Here is a 23925-nt window from a genome sequence, read left to right on the forward strand (position 1 = left end):
GAGGGCATTGGTGGCAAAAGACACTGAAAGGCGTGTGACACGTGTAAAGAGGTACAAGGTTCACTAGGTGCTGAGCTGGGGGTTAGTGGTCTTACAGAACCAGAATGATCTACAAACTCGGTGCAAACTTTTTACACTAGCCTCAGCACACAGTTATCCCTCATGACACATGCTGAAGGCATCAATGCTGCTGGGGGGATTTTGCTGGGGGGTTTCTGCAGCAGACGTTGGTGGGTAAAAATGAAACCAGCAAAAACACTGCTATATTGAGGGGGGGAAAAGTCACTTTACCTCATGAGAAATGACTTCAGATCCCAAATATGACGACAGAGATTTTTAAAAAGAACCGTGCTACTCCACAGGAGTGACAGAAAACAGAGTCAAAAATGCAAATGTTGTCAGGGCAAAACTCAGGTAGGTTGCAAGATGTGCAAAGCTGATGTAAACTACAGTTGTATCACAATGGAAAACAAAAAGAAAAAAAAACACAAGGACAGGGGTGAATATACTTAATACACTCACTGGTCACTTTATTAGGTAAAACCTAATAGTATTGGGCTGGACCCCCTGTTCTCTTCAGAACTAGTTTAATTTGCAATTGTACAGATTCAGCAAGGTTTTGGAAGAGGCCATTTGAGTACAGTAATTGTCACGTTCAAGAAAATGATTTGAGCTTTGTGACATGGAAGCAGTCATCAGAAGGTGGATACACTGGTCATAAGGATATGGACATCATCAGCAGAAATACACAGGTAGGCTACAGTGTTTAAACAATGCTCATTTGGTATTAAGGAGCCCAAAGTGAACCAAGAAAATATACCCCACCACATTACAACACCAGCAGCCTGGAATACAAGTCCAAGGCAGGATGGATCTTTGCTTATATTTTTAAAATCAAATTCTGACCGTACCATCTGAATAATGCAGCAGGAACTATGATTCCTCATACTAGGCGCCATCTTTCCAATCTTATATTGCCAAACTTATAACATCTGGTGTGGTGTTCTGGTGCTGTAGCTCATCTGCTTCAAGGCTCCATGTATTATCTTCTGTTGGTTGTAATGAGTAGCTTTTTGAGTTATTGTTGACTAGCCACCAGCTCAGTCCAGTCTGGTAATTCTCCTCTGACCTCTGGTATCAACAATTCATGTTCACCCAGAGAACTGCCACTCACTGGTTATTCTTTAGACCGTTTAGAGAGAATAGTCTGAAACATGAGGAAAATCCTAGCAGATCAGAAGTTTATGAAATACTCAGACCAACCCATTTGGCAACATATACCATGCTACTTCTTCTCACTCGGATGGCGGGTTTGAACTTCAGCAGTTCACCTTGACATGCTTCAATGCATTAAACTGTTGCCATGAGATTGGCCAACTAGATATGTACATTTAACATTTGAACAGGCATATTTAATAAAGTGGCTAATCCGTGCAGATAAACTTTTTTTAAAGACAACAATACATAGAAATTGTATGATCAACATTTTACTTAAAATTGCATTGCATTCCCTCCCAAAACAATCTCTTCTTTTGAGAATAGAAATAATGTGACAGAAATGAAGTCGTAACAGCAGTATACATTTAAAATGGCATGAGAAGCACCATCCCTATTTGGCATTGCTTGTAAGTCTTCAAGCAAGACACGGCAAACACATTTTTGCAAAATTTTGAGATATGCCTCATCTGTTGCAGGTACTACTCGTTTCTCCAGAGTTTTGACAGAATTTTAATTACAGTCTAATGTGTGACATTTAAAACATGTTTTCCAGTATACATTTTGATAACAAAGTATATACAACATACACTTATTTAAAATCTGTATTTTTCTAACCTAAAAAATGTTAACATGGGAGATCCAAAAAAGTAAATAAAAGTGTACACATGGACATTTTTATATATTAGCTTTTATCTTTCCCTCCACCACTGACAGAAGAAACAAACAAACAAAACAAAAAAAGAGTTGCTGGGCATGAGCAGAGTTGATCATTTTCACTTTGATCACATGTAACCTCTAGCAAATAACTAGCGTTATGTTTATTTCCAAATATACACAGGTAGGCTATTTTTAAGTTGTATACAGGTGTAAGGTATAATGCACACACAGCCCTTCAATCTTCTGCATCCTTCAGTATTAATTATTACGTGGGGTGGATGGAGACGTCAGACAGTACTACCCAACAACAGAATGTTACCATGTGACCCAGCACTCTCCCTCCACTGAAATAACTGTGGAGTACTTCACATCTGTAGTGCATACATAATATTAAGGTAGAAGCTGTGTACCCAGTCATCAGAAGGGGGCAGCACTGACTTCACTTTCACATGGGTCCAAAGGTCCAGCGGGGGTTCATCAGTCATAGAATCCAAAAGGTGTCCCAACAACAAGGATTAAAACGTGACCGCAGAGATGAGTCCATCCCCTCTCTGAAAAGTTTGTCCTTTCCCATCTAGCCTCACCATCATTTTAAGAAGACAATGTAGAAGGCCATGGCCAGGCAAGATACTGCCACAGCGATGTGAAGCCTTGTCCCAATTACTGCAGCTGAGAACGAGATAAGATGAGTTAAAACAACAAGAAAGCATCAGACATAAAGTCAGATCTTGAGCTGAAATATCAGTGGATATTGTGACATACTACATTATCTGGAAATTCAGTCATTTTTGCTTAATCTGACAATATAAGTGCATGAGAAATGAAGGTATTACATCAAACTGGAAAAGTTCTTCCAGTCAAATAGTACAATAAAGCTGGCCTTGCATTTATTTCCCTTTGTTTATAATGACATAATAAAACTGTAAATGCCAAACAGCTGAACTGTTATTACCTTTACTAACAAAACCCTAAACTACAGGCAGTTTTTGTCCTATTTGCAGCGCTTGTGTGTTCATGTACGAATTTGTTATTATTCTTTTTTTTTAATCTCCATTATATCTCTGTATATAGTGAGAAGGCAAAAATGGCTGTACATTAATATCAAACATATAAGTAATAAAAACACATTTTTCATTGTTGTTCTTTATAAGCTACACATTCATTGTATAAGACAAAGTAATCAATTGCATGCACTATTAATGTAATTCTTTGAGATATACTTATTAACAGATATGTATGACAATATTCCAATGTGCCACACCACTAAAACTAGTTTAACAAAAATGCATATACAAACAACATCATACATTGTAACAAAGATGTAATGTTGCCATTTGTTTTGAGATCAGCCACTAGATATAATTTTTAATATGCAGTGTAATACGTAATATGTAGTTTAATCAATAATTTGGAAGGATTTAAGAGTTAAATAAATCCCAAAACCTATATAAATATTAATAATCCTGTAACCCTAGACAGTTTATATATTTCATCCAGATTGATTGATGCTACTAGGAGGACATGCATACATACACTATGATCATTATAGTAAGAAGATGAGGAGTTCTGAGAAAGAGGGACCAGTATTTGTGATCTATTTATTATCAACCAACCTTGCGTGTTGTCATTGTTTAATTTAAATAATATATGTACAAGAGTGCAAGACAAAAAAGAAAGCAGCAGGCTGCTAATATTAAGCATATAAAAAAGAAAAGGGGGAAGTCATTGTGTCTGAATCATACTACATCATACTTACCTTTGTAGAACACACCCCACACTCCTTTTTTCTCTGACAGCAGCCAGTTGTTGAGGCGAGGCACCTTTTTGAGGTATGCACAAGTGCAGATAAAAAGCAGCCCGAAGACAAGGATGCCATCGAATGAATAAACTATGGAAAGGGAAAAGTGGCATTGCATGCACTTATTATATTAGAGAATCTAAGAGCACAGAGTAACAATCACTCACTTCTGTTCAGATACAACCAAATACACTCTTAAATGCAGCACAGCCTCCAAAGAGGTTTGCTTTATAAGGAAGCAAATATTGACATTGATCAACCACTAACTCCAAGCGTCATATTAATATAGTATGCAAAACAAAACTATGGATGTCACCGTCTGATTTCCTCTCTGTAGTTACCATTGAGACAAATATTTATGCCAGTGGTGAAGCATACATGTATATTTTGCCTAACAGTGAATGTTTTTCCTTTGACCAAACTGTGCTGTTGCTGCTTGTTGTCTACCTGGCTATCCTGAATTTTTTTTGTAGCATTAGCCACAGCCACACACAAGTCAAAGCCTGATAGCATAGATACGTGTAACCTTACAAAAAAATAGAAGCTAGGAAGAGGTTCATACTAAACACAGCAGGCTTTGTGACAGTACTGTTATTTAATAGAAAGACAAGTACTATAGCACTGTAATATGTGACGAGTTTGTTTTGGTGCTAACAGAGTGGCAGTGCTGCCCAGGGCCACGTCTACAACTAGCCTAGCCTCAACTAGCCTCAATTCCAAGAAGTAGCTTAACTTCATGTCCCGCTTGTTGTCGACAAGTTCTAGCGAGTTGGAAAACACGGAAAACCTACCATTTGTCATATTCGCAGCTTTCTCTTTGACGATGTTATATGACGGTTTGTTCCTCTAAACTAGCATTCCATCCTAAATTTTAAAGTAGAGATATTATGCAGTCACTCGGCTGACATTTCCGTTTCCCTGACTTAAAATCTTCTTCTACGCTTCACACTGTTGCTGTTCAGTTAGCGTTAGTGCCACCTACTGGCATATTTGATTAAGAGCTCAAATTTACAGTTTTAAACGCCCCTTTAAACTTGTAATCAATTAGGATGTAACTAGAAGTTTTTACTTGTGGAAATCGGATTTATATTTTTCAAAATACGAAATGAAAAATTACAATTTCACTCACCCATCAAGTTCGACTTCTTAAAATTAGATTTAGATATCCCCAATTGAATTTCTTGATTGATATCTGTAATGCAAAGAGAAACATCTACAACACTGCAACTACTTTCAAATTGAGCTTTTAAATTATGATTTCATTTTTTAAGGGAAAACCCCTATCCAAAGCTGACCCTATGTGAAAAAGTAATTGCTCACCATTGTTAAATTGTGAATTAACTGTGATTACCCATATGTTTTGGAAAGGTGAGTTCAGTTTCACAAGCCACACACAGGCCTGATTATTGGCAAACCTGCTGAATCAATAAATCAGTTAAACAGATTCACATCATGCCCTGATCTCAAGAAAAGATGAAACTTTCAAGGACTTTGAAAACAAAGTCATTGACAGTCAATCTGGACAATCAATTTCTAAGGCTTTGAAACTCCACCAAACCATGCTGAGAGCTGTGTTGCAATATGAAATGTGGCTGGTCTATTAAAATTACTCCAAGACCACATCACATCAATACCTTGTGCAGAAAGTCATAAAATAATCCAGAACAACATTGAAGAACTACAGGGTTCATGATTCAAGGTCAGAGTTCATGATTCAACAGTAAGAACGACACTGTGCAAAAATATCAACCATGTAAGAACAAAGGTCTTGAGGATCCCCAAGACTCTAGAAAAATATTCTGTGGCCTGGTGAGAGTTTGGGTCCTGTATTTTGTATTTACTTGGGTGACCTTTGTCTAATATTAAAATTTCATGTGCTTACCGAGTACCTCTCTAGTTCTTTGATGTAGGGATAAAATCACTTAAATAATATTCTACAAACTTTCTCATAAACTCTTCTTAATGCAGCACAACCAAGGCAACAAAGCTGAGAGATATTTGTAAACATGATAAGCTCTAACCTTGTGCTTCTACAGAGAGGTAATAAATTATTATAGCATTAGAAAAATGCACCAGTAAAAAAACAATCAATACAGCACAAGGCAGGTTTTTATTGGTTGTTTCTTGTGGCCAGCACACTGCTCCCCGTAGGGAAATAATATGGGTGGAATGTCGAGGCACAATGAACAAGCTGGAGAAAAAGGCTGACTTTGCTGCAGCTGTAAACCTGGACGCACCTTATGCAGCAGCAGAGGGAAGGATGAGGATTAAAGTGAGCTTCCACCCACACTACAGTGAGCTGACATCATTTGCCCCCGTCAAATAAATCAATTACAAGAAAGCTTCAGTCAGATTTAGGCAGAGTGGCATCACAGTGCTTAACACATGATGTGAAAACCTGAACAAAAATAAAAAATTATGTATATATGTAAAATACATAACACAAAACATTAAAAAACATTCTTAGTTGAGAATTAGAGGTGCAAGTCAGCCTCTGAAGCACATAATGTGTGGCTTTACTGATGAGAAAACCATGAGTCCAGACTCGGTGATGTTTGAATATCCTAGACATGGAAAAGACAGAAATGTTGTCACGGTGACAACATATAGACACCTATAAAAACACACTTGTGTTGCACAGATGGCTAATCCCTACATTTCTACACTCACTGGCTCATTGTGTCAGTCTTAGATTAGCCTGTTTTTTACTTTAATTAAATGTCTTATGCTTATATATTTAATAATATATTTAATGAGGGTAGGGTAAAAGTATGCACCTTAACAACAAAGAAAAATGCATTATAGACTCATAGGTTTAACAATTTAATGTGAGCGTTGAATATTCCCATCACTGTGTGTAATAACAGAGCAAAAGACACAAAAAGCCATCTTTATTTTGCTGGCAGTGTTTTTTCATTATTGCTATAATGAATTGCCCTAATCCCTGCATATGCTGCTGCTCTGAGACAACAGAAGTTTCTCCCCTGAAGGAAACAAAGAGTCATAAGACAGTTAATGAGATTTGATAGCGTGGCACCTGTTTGATCATCTGCGCTCCGGCTGCAGAGCACGGGGCACCCCGCTCTCAAAAACAAAGCCGTCCTCCTCCTCCGGTGCATTCGTCTCTGAGGAACACAGCTCAGCAGTCTCTCCTTTGCATCTGTTCATCAATGCTTCTCCACCCGACCACCCAGGTAAGGCGGTTTCATTGATCGCTTTTGATTAGTGAGTTCTTATTAAATGGAAAACCATATAAGGAACAACTGGATTAATTATTTGGATTATAGATAAAGATATCTATCAAAAGTAAGTGCATGTGAGTTACCACCCTGGTGTATGGAAGCATATTTCTGCCAAATAAATAAATAAAATAAAATATATAGAGATATAAAATAATTATATCTATTAGTTTTTCTTATTTTGAGTTAGGAGTCACAAAATTTCAATTTATTAAATCGACTTACTTAAATTTTGAGAAACCTAACTCAAAAAATTTAGATAGTTAAGATTTTCACTAATGGATGGAAAATTATGTTTCTTTATTTGGCAGAAGCAAGCATCAATACTAACCAGTTACTTCTTTACTTCTTCATAATTCATTTGGCAGCTGCATAGTTCATGTAGCTAAACGTGATCATTTAAATTTGGCAACATCTTTGTAGGGTCATTACTTTACAATAGAAAGTGCCTGGAGGCGACTGTTGTTGTCAGTCGGCCCTATGTGAAGAAAATTGAATCCAACTGAATCGAACTCGAGTTCAGGTTCAGGGTTTGAAATTAAAATTTATTATTTATCAGTTATACATGTCTGCTGCCTGATGAACACTGGTTTGTAAATTATTCTACAGTTAAGCGGCGTAGGATCAAAGAAGTGTGAACTTCATCCTACTCCTTTTTGATCATGTAAATTTTGTGATATATAAAGTTAGTCATGGCATCATAATGTTTTTTTCTTTTAATTTTTTTATTTATTTACGTGTTTGAAATTAAATAGTGAATCTATCAATTATGTTTATATTTAAATGCCATATTATACAATTTATATGTATTTAAGAGTTTTTGGGGGGGTTGTTTTCCCTTTAACAGGAAGGGTGTCGAGCTTTTGCATTCTTAGCTAAAAAAGGTGTCACGCAACTAGATTTTACAGTTTAGATTGCATAATAATAATCATCCTAAATTTAGGCTTCAATTGATTCACACTAGAGAAATCTATTTACCTTTTTGGTGATTTAAGAATATTTAATAACCAGTCTGACTTTATTTTATCAAATGTTTAAATATGCTCATATGCACATTTTTACATTTTGTTTTGTTTGTGTTGAACTTCATAATTCACATAATTACCCCTGGTTTTCATTCAGGTACCACATAAAATGGGCATCCACAATAAAAGAGGTAAGATTAAAGTTTGATGAAAGTGAAGCTCATGGAGTTTGAGTGAATCTAAAGAAACAAACGAGCTTCACTTCACGTGATAGAAACTAGTTTTAGTTTACTTCATGAATATCTTGCTGTAAACATAGGCTGTAGTATTGTGTACACTGAATAAATTGCACTGGCTTGTTATCATGTGTATCAGGCAGACGTCAGTGCTGGATGGTCCCATCTCACCAGGTGACTGAAAATCAACAACAGGAGGACAGTGACCTCATTAAACCCAGAAAGCTGCCAAATCCCGTCCTGGCTTCCCACCAACACAGAGCTCTCCATCAAGAGCTGCTATTCTGCCACAGACGGTGAGAAAACACTGACACAGGTAGCAGGCGCTGTTCACAAATGTTACTCCGCATTGTCTACTTGAGAGTTCTGCACTGAATTGTTCTTCATGTTATAGTACCTTTACTAAAAACACTCTGAGTTGCAGTATTTTATTAGTGTTCAAACATTTGTCCGTTGGAGAATCCTCTTATTTAACCTTTTTCCCGCTGGCTGGAGTTGTGGCAGCCGTGGATTAGCAGTATGCTTAGGTGGCGTTTAATGTGGATCAAGTCAAAAGTTAAATGCCCATTTGACCCCTGCTGAGGGATCAGCACTGAGTGTTCTCGCTCTCAAGTCTGAGAAAGAACAAAATAATCAATGTAACACAATCAACGACATTTGTGGTGCTTAAACAAGATTTCTATTAAACTTTCATTTATATCTTTATTTCACACTTGGTTCAATAGTTTCAACAGTTTTGTCCTTTCATACACACAAACCATGCTTTCCCTTGATATAACATTGCAACCATGCGTGAAAAGGAGCAGGTAGAAGAAAATAAAAGTTTTATTAACTATAGACACCCATCTACTGTATATACCTACACAAAACAAAGGATTTGTTGCATTAATGGTAACCTTTCTGCACTTACTCATAAGAACCACATCAGGAATTCAATGTTATGGTCTTCTTGTTTGTCTTAATCTAGAGACACGTCTTCTATCAGTTTTTTTTTTTTATTGTGCCCTCAGAGGTGTACTGCCAAGAAAAAAGCCAGAGCTGCTGTGTGTCCTCGAACAAAAACAGAGACAGAAGAAAAACCAGGAGCTGGCTCTCCACCCTCCCTCTGACTTGGAGGTGAAGCTACGTATACGGCAGCAGAGAATGCAATTTGTAAGTACTCAGATTTTTTTAAAAAAGATGCAGGGAATTCTACAATAATGCGTATACTTTTTGAATATTTGCATGCCAACTAAAATTGAATCGTTAGAGAGGACATCCAACAACACATATCTGTCTTGCAGTACGAGCTGGAGGAGAAGAAGAGGAGCGAAGGTCTGAAGAATGTGCCAGAATTTATTCGTGTGAGACAAACACTGAAGCACATCGCAAATCCTTCCCTGTGACGATTCGAGAAAATCTGCACATACCGTTAACGTGAAGTCCAGACAGATTCTTGTTGATACTGTAAATTGAAAGGAACACGATCCTTGAATGAGAACTGTTTGTATTTCAGAAGTGTTCAAGTGTGCCGACTCATATAAACTACAGTAGTTATGAGTTGCAAAAAGGCTCCTCCAAGCTTCACAGTGGGGGGGAAAAAAAAAAAAAATCAATTTTGCTACATTTTACATTTGAGCGGGGAAAAAAAAAATCTTTTAAAATGAATGCCATGGGTAAAGATTTCAGCCAATAGAACCACTGCTGCCAGGTAAAGGACCACAGCCACATTGATCCTTTTGTTATGATGCAAATGCAGCCTTTTGCTTACCTTGGGCAGACTTCATGTGGTTACATGCGGCTCAGGTTACTCTGACATATACCACCACCGAACTTTGCATTGTTGCAGACTGAGCACACAGTCTCTTTGCTTGGCACACGCTGACACAGCAGGATGGCGAGATGACGAGGCCCGCCACAGTATAAGAACTTCTAAGGACCAGTTGAAGGACGACAACAAAAAGCCCAAGATGTTGCCCCAGGCTCCAAAATCCCCAGATCCCAATTTAACTGAGCATCCTGGACATGTGTCCTATATGCTGCTGCCACACGACCTTCCCAGAGGTCCCGTGTCTCTATAACAACAGATCAACTTTAGTAGCAAGAGAGAGGGCCGTGGCGTGTTGGCACATCAGTTTTTCAGTATTAATAAAGCAGCATTATATTCTTAAATCTTAGCAGGACCGGCCTTTTGTAGAGTTCTCCATTATGAATGCATTTGGCTGTAATTTGCCCCTTTAAACAACTGATGTAAAAGATTTACATGACAAGAATAATTTATTTCTTTTTTTAATAAAACATCCAGGGGCAGCTGACCATTTACATATTTATATATATATAAAAAAAAGTGACAAACACTTGAATTGCATTGAATTAAAATCTGCTACTGACAACACTGAGAAAGAGTCATTATTCACAACAATGTAACAGCAGTCATAAAAAAAAAAAAAAAAGAGCTTAAATGTTGCCCTTTGTGCAGCAGTCTTCATTTTTAAGCGCTCCAATGTATCTTACCCCTTTGATCAAAGCTGCTGTACAGATTTCACAAGTTTTGGGAAACAGCCACTGACATCACAAAGGTGGGTTTCCGTTCGGGAGGCTAACATCAGAGAAAACAGACAACGGATAAATAACGATTGAGAGAAATTAAAACAAGTCTTCATGCTTAAAAAAAGTGACTCAGTGCCAGCCGGTAGTCGACTCCCGCATCCGTGTTGTGTTGCAAACAAAACATTCAGATTTATGCCTCTGTACAGTAAAATATCCACGCCTGGACTTTAGTGCTCTATCAGAAATGTAAGTACCATAACGGAATTCTCAAACAGGTTCCAACATGAGGAAAAAAAAGAAGTCCTGCCGAATCCCACATGTTCGCCCATTTTCTCTGAGACACGCAAAACCTTGAGCGCCATCGATCGTAAACAAAAAGTCAATCTACGACTTTTGCAAATTTTCTCAAACATATTTTAAATACAAACTGTATCCATGAGCAGCGACCACACCCACTGCAAGCCCGTCCAAACTCAATACCAGTGTGTCATGTTTGCCGCAGAATAAAATAAAAGAAAAAAGGTAGACATCAACAGAATCAACAGAAGGGTAACGATCTCCTGTCTGGGTTTTTCTTGTACTAGCTACTATACTGTAATAACTTTAAAGCATATCTCATATATGTAGAAAAAGGTCCAACAGGTTAAGAGAACATACAGACACTGAAAAGAAGTAGGCAGAAGGTGATAAGGTTAAGCACTTACAGTAAAACCGAAGGGGCTCAACAACGAAGCAGGATTGAAGATGGCTTCTGTTAAAATACTCGAGGAGCAATATCTCTTGACGGTTCACGCCAAGCCGTAAAACTGATACCCGACATCGTACTTCAAGCTGTCGCTCTGATTTAAATGGGTGATTTTAGCTCTATAACCACATAAAAGTGAGTATTAATGTGTGGAGCCCCCAAAAGAGTGTTTGAAACACAGCTTTTGATTTGTGAAAATGTGAATCTCTTCGTTCATGGCTTTTTCTCCATCCAAACCCTCACAACCACAGCTATAACATGTCAAACCCACACAAAAGGGAAATGAAACTAATTGTAGGTTTAGAGCTCCTAAAGCTGCTTTAACATGAGCAAACAAAAATAAAATCAAAAAACAGTGAATTGCACCCTTTTTGTGTTTTCACAAATGCTACAATTTGTGTGTCTTGTATCAGTTAGGTGACTTTAAACGGTCTAACAATGGAGACTTGGTGGAAAGGAAAAATCCGATAACATTACTGACTTTGACGACATGACTATAGATATAAAGCGAACTTCAGCCTTTTAGAAAACAATGATTACGGGATCCCATCCTTTCTTTGGCAGCACTGTGAGGGTGGCACACTCCAGTCATACACGTAGGACAGACGCAGCTTGACTTCCTCCTTGCAGAGCTTGCCATCGCGCTGCAGAGTCTGATGTTTTTCCAACATGTCCTCCAAGCTCTGCTTATGCGTCACCAGGTATTTGTTGTTGCAGCCACGTGATTTGTACTCTGTGTCAAAGCGTGGGTCATGTGTCCGCCGGATGTCTACCGGTGCCAGCCACGCACCCAACGACACGTCCTCGCTCTGCCACGTCTTGAAGTATCTTGCATTAAGACGCACATAATGCACCAGATCGGCCGAGAGCACGTAGCCGCCGCCCAGCGCGTAGGGGAGGTAGTAATCGCACAGCTCCCACGAGCTTTCGCGCCACTTCCCCGCCGATTTCACCCGGCCTCTGCCCGAGAAGAAGCCCCAGTACAACCGGTTGGGCTCCTTCCCCTTCAGCTCCTCTTTGAGGAGGTCCAAGCGAGCGAATGTGTCGTCATCTGCTTTCAGGACAAACGTGAACTCCACGTTCTGGTCCAGCCAGGTGTACATGTGCAGCAGTTTGAGGGTCAGGTTCTCGTAAGAGTCTCGCAGGTCGGGCAGTAAGAGTAAGTCCTTGTGCCGCCCTTGCTCCGTGTTAAGATTCTGAAGGTCCTCACTGGAAAGGCCCTGTGTTCCTACTACAAACATGGCCAGAACATCAGAGTCCCGCTTGGCAAGCCAGGTGCTGCGGATAATACTACGTCGCTCCGTGTACTTCGGTCCTGTTGTGATGAGGACCACGAGAAATGCTGACAAGTCTTTGGATGCGGAGGGAGGATTCTGTTGCGCTGGGCGGGACTGAAAACCGATGGCTTGGGGGGCTCTGCCAGGAGGATCGGGGTGACCCTGTTTTAGGGTTTCTGATGTGCATTTTGCTAAGAAGACCAGAACTACAGCAAAGCTGCAAACTGTGCCAATGACCAGCGCTGTCTTGTGGCGGCACACCAGACGAAACAGATTCATGATGCGGACTCTGGGGTGAAAAAACAAAAGAGGCAAAATATATCAGCTTTATCATCACGAATTATAACGGTCAAACATAAATATGAACAAGTATAGTTAAAGGGGAATGAGCAAAGAGCTTTTGCGTCTTTCTGTTTTCACGTAGACGCTTTAGCAAAGTAACCTCAGCTCTTTCACTCACCCATGATTCTGCAGCACCAACTGGTTTCTAAGCTTAGTAGCTTAACAGTACACACACACACACACACACACACACACACACACACACAAATGCAGTAACCAGTTATGAACTGAATTGAAGAGAATTTGTTAGTTACCTTAGCAAATGAAAGCGTGTGCCTGTGGTGTGAACGGTACAGCTGGAGCGGACCACTGATAGCAGCTTTGCAGAGCTAGCGTTAGCTACCGAGACCAGACCATCTGCGCACTTTGTAAGCTCACTGCGCGGTATGCAAACGCAGAAAGACAGCTCATATTGGAAGGAAGGATGGAAACTTGGTCTTTTCACTGGGTCAGTCTGGGTTACAATAAGCAGCCTCTGTCATTCACCGTTCAGAGATCCGCACACAAGGTATCAATGCAATCACTGTCTACCTCCAAGTAGTGTCACTTACGGGTCTTCGTGACGCAGGGGAAACGGAAGTGAACCTCCGCCTCCCAAAATAGAGGTTTTAAAATGGCGAAAAGATAGGTTTATATTGACAAAGATTTCATTTAATTTTTATTCTTAAAAATGAGCATAAGCAAATAGACAAACACCACAACTCAATGTTGCAGTTTTTTTTTTTTTGCCAAAAACGGATAAAACACAATGATTACAGTAATATAAAACAACACAAAAAAGAACAACAAAAAAAATAGCTGCGAGATCTAATTTTGCCACTTGTGATAATAAAGAAAAAATCTAAAATTAAAGCAGACTGAAGAAAATTGAGTGCTGTGAACAGCTGTAAACTAGAGCATGCGCAGTAGTCATTCTCCAGCTTGGAGCCCAGACCGGATGTTGTTATGTTTACTTCAAAATATAAGCATGCAAGTCCTTTGGCAAATTAAAGATAATCACAAACCTCAAATACTAAGGCTGTCATTATTGGGTCTGTGTGAGGTAGAGCTCGGGAGGATACCAGGAGCTATCAGTGATGGGTGACCTGACCACTCAGTTATTAACCACTGAACAATGCAGCTTTAAAAGACTGCTGCTAGTTGTTCCTTCATCTACACTGCTGTGAAAAGTATTTCATGTTTATACGTACACTATTCAGACCATATATATATATATATTGTATTAGACAAAGATTACCCGAGTACATACAAAATACAGTTTTGAATGATAATTTCAAAGGAAAAAGGTTGTCCAAACCCTGTGTGAAAACGTAATTACCCCCTAAACTTAATAACTGTTTGTGTCACCCTTCGCAGCAAGAACTGCAGTCATGAGTCTGTGATAACCAGCAATAAGTCTTTCACATCACTGTGGAGGAATTTTCTCCCACGCTTCTTTGCAGAAGTGTTTTAATTCAAATTTACTTAGACGTAATTACATATTAAAAGATTTCCAAAGGGAAGAAATTGAAAAAATAAGAACTGATTATATCACCTTCCCTATCCCTCCTAAAGGGAAAGAAGTCCAATTTAAAATCTTGAATAAAATTTACCCGACAAATAGACTCCTTAGTGATAGATTCAAAATAGAAACGGGTAATTGTGTATTTTGTGAAACAGAAGAGGAGGATTTGGACCATCTATTCTTTTTGTGCAATTTTATACAAATATTTTGGTTGGATTTTCATACCTGGCTTTATTCCAGTGGGATTCAAATTACCCCATTTACCTTAAATATAATAATGTTTGGAGTGTTTTTGAAAGAAAAGAAAGCTAATTATGGTGTTAATGTGTTATTAATCTTGTGTAAGTATTTTATACATAAATGTCGCTTTTTTAAGATTAAACCAACACTGGCTCACTGGAAAAACGACCTAAACCTGTTGGTTAAATCTTTGACTTTAGTTAAAAAGAAAAAGGCTGCTTTTTTTGTTTCCTTTGTAGAAGATTTTGATTTAGTGAGTTAATAATCTATTAATTTATGTGGCCCCATCTTTATATTTTATTTTCACTATATATGAAAGTTGCTAATATGTAAGAAATGTTTATTCTCTGAATCTGTAATATATGGTGCATTTTGTTTGTATGTTTATATTACTAATAAAAGAAAAAAAAAGAAAAAAAAAAAAGAAGTGTTTTAATTCAGCCACATTGGAGGGTTTGAGCATGAACGGCCTGTTTAAGGTCATGTCAAAACATCTCAAAAGGATTTATGTGAGGGCTTTAACTAGGCCATGCCATTTTTGCCCAGTCTCTTTCTTATTGTTGAATCATGAACTCTGGCCTTAACTGAGACAAGTGAGGTCTGCACTAAGCTATTTAAATAAAAATCTATCATCGGCAGTCATCTTATCATAAGTTAATCAGTCTTCCGACAATGCCTTTATTAGCTCTCGTGTGTTTTTTATTATTTCTTTGTAATTAATTATGGATTTTTCTTGAATTATACTTTTTTTTCAGTTATTGTTCCTTTAGTTAGCCTAATTTTCATTTACTTTGAAAGTTTCAACCGGAAGCTGGTTTTCATCGCCGGCATGATACCGACTGTGCTAATGTCCATCAGTTCCTGGAAATAATGGCTTCGTCTTAGTGAAATACTACAATGTTGTGTGTGGTTATGCATAGCAGTCAAAGAGTTCGGCATGTGTGATCATGTAAGCCCGTCTGTTGCTGGAGAGCTTTGTAGCGTTACTCATCTGGACAGTACGGTAGATAACTGACGTTACTGTTGGTCAAGGACAGAGACAGACAGATCATGAGGGTTTGGAGGACCAGCCGACAGTCTGGGAAATGTGCAGCTTTTCTCGCCATCTTTATGCTAATTTTGAGCGCAGAGCTGGTGAAAACAGCCTCTGAATATGACCCCTATTACACCCTGGGTGTCAGCAGGAGTGCCAGTCAAGCCGAAATCAAAAGGGCATACAAGAGGCTTGCCAGAGAATGGTGAGTGACTGACAACCGGGCCCCTAATGTCAGCCCATCATATCTTAGCTGACAGTCAGCATTTCACATTTGGCATGAACTGCTGTTAGTATTTGCTTAACCCATCTCTGTGTAGGCCTGTTTCAGAACCTTAAATGTAACCCTCTTTGAATCTGCTGGTAATCCGTAATGTCACCCTTTTGTAGGCACCCAGATAAAAATAAGGACCCTAATGCTGAGGACATGTTCATCAGGATTTCTAAGTCTTACGAGGTGGGTGAAAAGGGATCATTAGGCATTTTAACATGGTTCATTTAATTCACTTTCACTTTCTTTATCATAGTCTCGTCCCCATATTGCAGACATTACTGTCAGAGCCTTATCGTTTCCCGTTTCCTGTTTTGCACACAGATTCTATCTAATGAGGAGCGAAGGTCCAACTTTGACCGGTTTGGGCAGAAGGATGAAAACCAGCACTTTGGCCAGTCACAGCATCATGGTTTCCGCAGCTTTCACAGCAGCTTTTACTTTGATGAGTCCTTTTTCCATTTCCCCAGGTACCCTCTGCTGTCAGTGTAATCTGGGCTCCTCTTTGTGTTTGCAAACCAAACAAAAATATATATATAAGCAGATTCCTTACATACATCACACATCAGTTCATACACTGAATACATCAATTTTGCCTTTTACACATATTTAGACTTGATCCTGTTATTCTTGTTCTTTCTTTTTTTGGAGAAGCTTCTCTGTCTCATGAACACTAATTCAACCCAAGCAAACAAATGAAAGTTACAGTTGCAGTTTACACTCAAGCTGTGTACTGTTAGCATCTTTGAGGTTAGATCTTAAAACACTTCATGTTTTTCCCTGCTTTTCTCCAGGAACAGAGACTTTTCAGACAGCAAGTACATGCTTCGCCTTGCACAGTTTAACAACGAAGTCCTTCCAGACAGCCACAAGAGGCCATACCTAATAAAAGTGACCTCAGAGTGGTGCTTTGCATGCATCCATATCGAGCCAGTGTGGAAGGAGACCGTGCAGGAGCTGGAGCCTTTAGGTAAGGATATCAGTGTGTCCTAACACCATCTGGGGATAAAGGCATCAGCTCACAAGATTAATGTCTGCACAACTGCCCATTAGGGCAACAGTGTTGAGATGCTTTACTGAGAGCCTTGCACTTCTTTAATTATTCATTATGGTTTATTTGTTGTTCTTGGTTTCTTGAAGCAAAGAGTGAAACAAGAGAACTCAACTCTATATAATGATTGTGAATAGCTGAGAGTTTGGCTTATTAGAAGCACAGTTAGTCTGTATCAGCCGTCTTGCTGTTTATGCAACCCTCTTGCACCGAGCTGATGTCACCTGTGAGAACAACTGGGATTTACATAGAATTTCACAAGGTGGATGTTACAACTGTTTAACAAAAGTCTCTTGCTTTGCTTCAAGATTCAAGGCCTTTATTGTCACTATGCAAACATAACAAAATTACAGCGATACTAATCTCCCGTGGCACGTAACATTTAGATGGTGACAGAAATAAAAAAGAAAACAAGTAAAATGTAAGAAGTACAAATGATTAAAAATTCTGCACTAACAAAGCTAAAAAGAACAGCAAGAGTGAGGGCGCGTTAGCAGTTTTATAGTACTGGACAGAGTGCAAAATGATTACGCAAGTTCTAAAATGTTGATAAAATAAGTCATGTACCCATATAAATATGTCTATCTGAAGGATGAAAACATGACTGTACGTGAGATACAGAAGAAGCATAGCTCTGAAGGTGCCTGCCTCATGGGGCGAGCATAATAAATAGCGTCTAAGGTGTGTGGAGGGTCCTTTATTTGTCTGTCAAACAGCTGTTGTGACTCACCTACAACTGCTGAGGTTTTGCCATCCCAAGAAATCCCAGCTTCAGAAACCTGAAGTTGGGGACTATCTCCATGGCTTCTTTCATTAATGTATAGATTTTTTTGAGGTGCATGTGTGGTTTATTTTGTAGCCCAGATGTCTACAATGATCTCTTTGGTCTTTGTGTTCACACACCATACTATTATAATTTGAACCTTTTCCCTGTGTGCGTCATTTAGGAGGCTACTCGTGATTGTATTATTTGCAAACTTAACAGTGGTGCTTGAGTCTGGACGGGTTCGGTAATTAGTGTAGCTTCTGATGCTAAAGCGGTATTAAGTACTGTGCTGTTCAGGTCATTTTATGACTTAAACTAGGGGAATAGTAGTTCTTCTTAGAGGCTTTAAGAGTCTCTTATTCCTGAGCTTCACAGTAGTTGTTTAGTGAAAGTGAAAATCAATCTTAACTCTTTACCTCGTAAAGACGACATTTAAAATCCTCTCCGGTGTATATAAGTAAAGATCATTGGAATATTTGTTCCAAGACTAGCCCCAGTAAGCTGTATAGACCTCCTTCGCTAAACCTCTTATGCACACACAGTCATTTTTTTTCTGGAAGCAGGCCGAAATATGACAGAAACCTGAAACTCAGTTCAGAAAAGAGAAACGAGGGTTAGCACTACCAGGTGTCCAAGGGGAAAGAGCTGAAATAAGATTTACTCACATCACTTGCATCCTTTATTATTATAAACAGATTTAGCCATAGATATATTTGAATACAGAGCAATTTGCCATCAGCTTGTTGTAAGTGGAAAAAAAAAGGTTTCATTCAATGACATTAACTCACCATGTAAAATTATTGGATGATAACAAATCTGCCAATACTGTTTAGGATTTATTTATTTCTTTTTAACTTGCTGAGGCAGAGGATTTGTTTTACTCTAGTATGCCAGGTCCAACTGTAATCTGTTGTTATTTTTACTCCAGGTGTAGGCATCGGTATTGTAGACCTGGGCTTTGATCGGGCTTTGGCCAAGCAGCTGGGAGCTTACCGTGCTCCCTCCATCATCGGGGTGGTGAACGGAAAAGTGACCTTCTTCCATCAGGCAGTGGTGCGGGAGTTCCTGCGACAGTTTGTTGAAGATTTGCTGCCCCAGAAACTGGTGATGAAGGTAACTAAAACTGACACAATTGTGCTGCTACTGCATGTGTGTGCCATCATCAGTTTTTCTTCTGTGTTTATAGATTAGTCATCATGGCTAATAAAGTTGCAGGAAGTATATTTTTCAGCTAATTTCTGTTGTTTTTGTAGATCACTGACGATAACTACATGGCATTTCTTGAAAACTGGCATGTGGAAAATAAACCCAGAGTTCTGTTGTTTGATCAGGTCCCCATTGTTCCCCTGCTCTACAAGGTAGGAGAAGAACACATCCAGCTCCAAGCAAATAGATCACTCATTACAGAATGAGTTGTTCAGCCTGCCTCATCCCCTGCTTATAAAAAACAAAAATGCATGACGGCACATAAATAGACTCCCAACAGCAAGTGCAGAGGTCTCTGTTTTTGCAGCTCTTCCACTTAAAATTGTTCCTTTTTCCAAATAGATTAATTTTATATTTATATACCGCACAGAATTTTAGCTAATTTATTTTCACCTTAGATGGTTAACAATCAAAAACTAATACAAAAGCAGCGTCATTTTTGTCTTGAGCACCCTTTCAGGCTCTAATCTTTCCATTCGACCCCACAGTTGACAGCATTCGCCTTCAGAGATTATGTGCGTTTCGGCTTTGTGGACCAGAGTGGCACAAGCAGCACCAGGCTCCTGCTGCAGTTCAACATAAACACATATGCTCCCACCATGCTGCTCTTTAAGGAAGACACGGTGAAGCCTGTTGACATCATCCAGGTACACCAGGAATATGCTGCAGCTTAAAGCCGGTTCCTTATGGTAATCGATTTAAACTTTACATAGAAGGATCTTTGTTTTTTATCAGGCCAGAGGGATGAAGCGACAGATGATGAACGAGTTTGTCTCAAACAACAAGTTCCTGCAGGTGCCACGACTGGTCAGCCAGCAGCTTTTTGATGAGCTATGTCCTGTCAAGCAGTTCCACCGGCGGAGGAAGTAAGACATTTTGTGAACAGATTAGTAGTCAATAGTCCTGCACTTATGATCCTACTTAGATTGACCTCTTGTAAACTGAGCCAAGACTGTTAGAAGAAAAATAATTTTTTTTATAACTGTAAGAAGCAGAATAGTTGGACAGTTGTCATGATGGTAATGCAAAGGTTGTGTAGCTACATTTGACTGCGGTGGCTGGGGAGCTGATTGTGAGTGGGTTGCAGGTACTGTGTGCTGCTGATCACAGGCGATGACCCAGCCTATCTCGCAGCCAATAAGGCCTTCCTGGACTTCGCCTCAGCCAACAGCAAAGATGTGCTACGGTTTGCATATGTCTACCAGCGTCAGCAGCAGCCTCTCTGCCAGGCATTGCTCCAAAATCAGGGAGCACACTCTGCTCAGGTCAGTGGTCAAAACACACACAGTCCATACTTTACAAAAGCAATCCCCAAAGTCAAGAGTTCTGCAGCCCGCTTAAAAACCAGAAAATCTTTTTTAGTGGCTGTTATTACTGCGGCCCACCCCGGCCAACGCTTTGGGAATCACTGCTTTGTAACAATCATCACTTTTCTGTCTGTTATTGCTACAAAAAAAACAAAACCTCAAGGACATCCTGCACTTTTTGGCAAACCACCTTCATATACCCAGAACAACTTGCAATGGAAGATCTCTCTGATACGATGTGTCACATTACCGATATGTGCAGACTAAAGATGGTGCAGCGCCTCAAATTACAGTCACAGTGCTCCTAAACACTGACAGGTGGTGATTCTCGAGAGGCGGAGCCAGACTGGTAAAGTCCTGTACCGCTCCGTGAGCGGTGGCTGGAATGGCAGCGAGGAAGACAAGTACCACCTTCATGAACAGCTGGAGCTCCTTCAGAAGGACCCCACCTATCTGACTTCAGACGCCACCTTACCAGAACTCAACAACGAGATGGCCCCCGTAAGTGCCAGCGTAGATGCTTTAGTCGAGAGCCTGCCAGGCTGGGTCTGCATGGGCATTCACACATTCATCTGAGGGTGAACTTCATTGAATTATATTTTTGCATTAATGTCCTTATTTTTCCCTTACCAGATTTTTATCATTCGGTGGATGAATGCTGCTTATGATTACATGCTTCAAATATACGATGACCTTCTCTACTCAAATTGGTAAGACAATACTGATCCAGGGAATCTGCTGAGTTCACTGTAAGAAAGAGACAGTCAAACAATGTTTGTTTTTCCTGATATTTTTGAAATGATTAAGTAAGTGAATCATTCTGTATCAGAATGAATATGAACATTGAGGTGGCTCTGTATGTTCTTACGTTCTGTCTTTAATTACAGCTGTAACGCTGCTCCTCTAAAGTGTATCAACATGTAGAGACAAAATTAGCTGAAACTCCTTTTTTTACTTCATTTTTTTCCTGCAAGGCGAGAGATGATGCCTATTCTGTCCTTGATCTTCTCAGCTCTCTTCATTGTTTTTGGCACCGTCATCATCCAGGCGTTCAGGTGAGGTAGACCCTGTTGGCAGACATGCACACTGAAACTTGACTGGTTGGCAGGTGCTTGCAGATGTTGAGCTGAGTCAAACTCTGGGAAAATATCATGATCTCAAAAGACTGATGATTTTCTTTCTTTGGTATATTTTCAGTGAGCCGGGTGAGAGCAAACCCCAAAAACCAAAACCAAAGCCAAAGGAGCAAACACGAACTGAGGATGATGCATCGAGCAGAGCAAGTACCTTCAGGTAATGTAATGACAAGTATAAGAGCCACTCTCATACCTTCCATGAGCGACTCTAATTGGAAATAATGCTTTTGAAAGCATATTTTGAAATTTTGTAGGTTTTTATCTAGCAGGCAGGATCATGGATGATTCCATGTGACCTAATAGAATAATGTTTGTGCGTTAATAGTTTCTCAGTCCAATACACCAAAAACCTTTGTCAAAAGAGAGTGCAGGTATGGGTCATTTTTGTTAGATACTTTTTTTATGCTTGAAGGATTCTTAGGTCACTTTGAAGTGGTGTAAAAAAACAAAAACAAAAAAACAAACAAGGAGAAACATGAAACTGCACTAAAAAGGATTGCAAAAGAAGGCAGTGTGCAAAGAAAAACTTTGAAAGACCTCCGAGAAAGCCTGGAGAGCTACTGCTCAAGACTAACTTTGAAACTCACAAAAACATTTGGCTCTTTGGAAGCAAAATATAAAGAAATGAATAATGACTCAAAACCTTTGCACTGTACTGTATATGGACATGAACTACAAAAGCATATTTCATTAGTTTTTCCTCTTTGGTTTGTGTAGCCGTCCTCCAAAAAAGGACTTTGTGGAGGTGACAGAGCTAACAGGCATTACATACACCAGCAACCTTGTCAAGCTGAGGCCTGGCCACATCAATGTCCTGCTGGTGCTCACCAATGCTTCCAAGAGTGCTTTGCTCCGGAAATTTGCCAAGGAGGTTTTCTCTTTCTCTGGGTAAGTGTGGAGGTTTTACTTTTCATGAGTCTAAAGTGGTATCTGCTATACTATTGATCTGGCCTGCTAATATCCTCCAATGGCTATCCTAAATCCTAAATCTCTTTGCTGCCTATCTGCAGGTCTGAGACCCTCCACTTCTCCTTCCTCAACGCCGATAAGCATCGCCACTGGATGTCATCACTCCTTCGCTTGGATCGTGATGGTGCGCAGAGCCAGAGCCATTCAGATGACGAGGAGGAGTCTTCCAACTACATGGGCTATGTCCTGGCCCTGAATGGCCACAAGAAATATTTCTGCCTCTTTAGACCCGTGTTCACAGGGGACGATGGCAGCGATTCATCTTCTGATACCTCATTCTCCTCAGACAGCAGGAGGAAGTCCCGTTCCAAGTCAAGGTCTAGCTCACACTCCCGGTCGCGATCCCGTTCCAGGGAGGATGGATCCAGCTCCAGGAGAGGCTCCAGCAGGGCCACTAGCATAGAAGTCCACCATAAGCTTGACAGGCTGGGACTGTGGATGGAGAGGCTAATGGAAGGGACCCTGCCCAGGATACGTGTCCCAGCATGGCCCACGCTTTTTGACGACACTGCAGAGGGCTGAAGCTGAATTAAGAAAATTAGTTTTCAGGTTTGTTTGTTGTTGGTTTTTTTTAAAAGCTCTATTTTGCAGATGTAGTTTGCCACTGAACTGTTGAAACCCAGTGTTTTACAACAGCAGAATGCGCGTTCTTAATTGTTTTGTTAACGTGTTTACATCCACACAATGCATTACGGCTCAGACGTTAGCTCTAGCTAGCTGTGAGTGCAAAAATGTTTATCTACATTCATGAGGTTAAACTCATGCAGCATGGGAGATGTGCGTTTATTTCTGTCTGCTCAAGGACTTTAAAACCACATTGAACCTCTGAACTTTCCATCCACTGTTAACACCTCCCTAGAGTTTGATCTTTTAACGTTATGTCCCACTGATGGAAAAATCTGACACTTCAGAGGCTTTCTTTGGGAGCAGGCTAATGATGGCATGCAAACTGAAATTGTTGCACTGTTACAGATGATTTGTCTCTGTGGGATTGCAGGATCCTTCAATTGAATTTGATTTTGTACTTTAGTTTGCTATTCATAGCTGACATCGCTTTCAGACAAACAGAACTTACACAGCCTCAGAACACCCAATAACAGGGTGAAATGCATATTGATTAACCTGCTTGAGGCTGATTTACCTGTTTTGTTTGTTACCTCCAATCAACAGGAACAATAAATCAAACCGTATATTTGTCCATTTTAATACTTGGCCCTTTAACCACAGCAGATGTTAATGCATGGAATAAGTAGACCTAAAATCACATCATAAAACTCACCCTTGTCTCTGTAATAGAATAATTTGCTGCTCAACAAATAATAATTGTATTCTTCTATGTCTTTTGGAAGTCATTCTAACTGTATAAAATGAAGTGTAACTAAATTCCTTTTTAAAACGGTTTATTTATTAAAGTGTGCAAATATGTTTGACCTTGA

The 23925-nt window shown here is 39.6% G+C and overlaps 4 protein-coding genes across 4 annotated transcripts; 2 read left to right on the forward strand and 2 right to left on the reverse strand.

Annotated features, from left to right (window-relative positions):
• Window positions 1-1471: 1471 nt before the first annotated feature.
• Window positions 1472-4622, reverse strand: tmem167b (transmembrane protein 167B). Its single transcript, XM_082533326.1, has 3 exons — window positions 4465-4622; window positions 3632-3763; window positions 1472-2544 (listed from the first exon to the last, which is right to left on the reverse strand). The coding sequence occupies exons 1-3, from the start codon at window positions 4472-4474 to the stop codon at window positions 2462-2464; spliced, it is 225 nt and encodes a 74-aa protein (XP_082389452.1). The 5' UTR covers window positions 4475-4622; the 3' UTR covers window positions 1472-2461.
• Window positions 4623-6806: 2184 nt separating this feature from the next.
• On the forward strand, window positions 6807-10260 carry LOC309706458 (protein FAM107B). Its single transcript, XM_082533011.1, has 5 exons — window positions 6807-6867; window positions 8035-8068; window positions 8253-8409; window positions 9124-9265; window positions 9397-10260. Exons 1-5 carry the CDS (start codon window positions 6844-6846, stop codon window positions 9496-9498), a joined length of 459 nt encoding a protein of 152 aa, XP_082389137.1. The 5' UTR covers window positions 6807-6843; the 3' UTR covers window positions 9499-10260.
• Window positions 10261-10350: 90 nt separating this feature from the next.
• Window positions 10351-13587, reverse strand: b3galt6 (UDP-Gal:betaGal beta 1,3-galactosyltransferase polypeptide 6). The gene is made up of 2 exons (XM_082533010.1): window positions 13261-13587; window positions 10351-12953 (listed from the first exon to the last, which is right to left on the reverse strand). Exon 2 carries the CDS (start codon window positions 12941-12943, stop codon window positions 11924-11926), a length of 1020 nt encoding a protein of 339 aa, XP_082389136.1. The 5' UTR covers window positions 12944-12953; window positions 13261-13587; the 3' UTR covers window positions 10351-11923.
• Window positions 13588-15561: 1974 nt separating this feature from the next.
• Window positions 15562-23919, forward strand: LOC309706355 (dnaJ homolog subfamily C member 16-like). The gene is made up of 15 exons (XM_082532807.1): window positions 15562-15988; window positions 16174-16240; window positions 16379-16524; window positions 16849-17024; window positions 18800-18984; window positions 19125-19229; window positions 19566-19724; window positions 19813-19943; window positions 20165-20342; window positions 20703-20885; window positions 21018-21094; window positions 21359-21439; window positions 21582-21677; window positions 22238-22408; window positions 22531-23919. Exons 1-15 carry the CDS (start codon window positions 15801-15803, stop codon window positions 23009-23011), a joined length of 2424 nt encoding a protein of 807 aa, XP_082388933.1. The 5' UTR covers window positions 15562-15800; the 3' UTR covers window positions 23012-23919.
• Window positions 23920-23925: the final 6 nt, after the last annotated feature.

The sequence above is a fragment of the Aulonocara stuartgranti genome (genome assembly GCF_965226115.1).
Source record: "Aulonocara stuartgranti genome assembly, chromosome: 5".
In the NCBI taxonomy this organism is placed as follows: Eukaryota; Metazoa; Chordata; class Actinopteri; order Cichliformes; family Cichlidae; genus Aulonocara; species Aulonocara stuartgranti.

Bases quoted from the DNA above. Each gene is read 5' to 3' on its own strand.
- tmem167b (XM_082533326.1), bottom strand. The intron at 2,545-3,631 runs GTAAGTATGATG...TCTCGTTCTCAG, and splicing joins GTGGGGTGTGTTCTACAAAG to CTGCAGTAATTGGGACAAGG.
- LOC309706458 (XM_082533011.1), top strand. From the start codon at position 6,844: ATGCTTCTCCACCCGACCACCCAG. The intron at 8,069-8,252 runs GTAAGATTAAAG...CATGTGTATCAG, and splicing joins GGGCATCCACAATAAAAGAG to GCAGACGTCAGTGCTGGATG. The intron at 8,410-9,123 runs GTGAGAAAACAC...TTGTGCCCTCAG, and splicing joins CTGCTATTCTGCCACAGACG to AGGTGTACTGCCAAGAAAAA.
- b3galt6 (XM_082533010.1), bottom strand. From the start codon at position 12,943: ATGAATCTGTTTCGTCTGGTGTGCCGCCACAAGACAGCGCTGGTCATT.
- LOC309706355 (XM_082532807.1), top strand. From the start codon at position 15,801: ATGAGGGTTTGGAGGACCAGCCGACAGTCTGGGAAATGTGCAGCTTTT. The intron at 19,725-19,812 runs GTACACCAGGAA...GTTTTTTATCAG, and splicing joins AGCCTGTTGACATCATCCAG to GCCAGAGGGATGAAGCGACA. The intron at 21,678-22,237 runs GTAATGTAATGA...TGGTTTGTGTAG, and splicing joins AGCAGAGCAAGTACCTTCAG to CCGTCCTCCAAAAAAGGACT.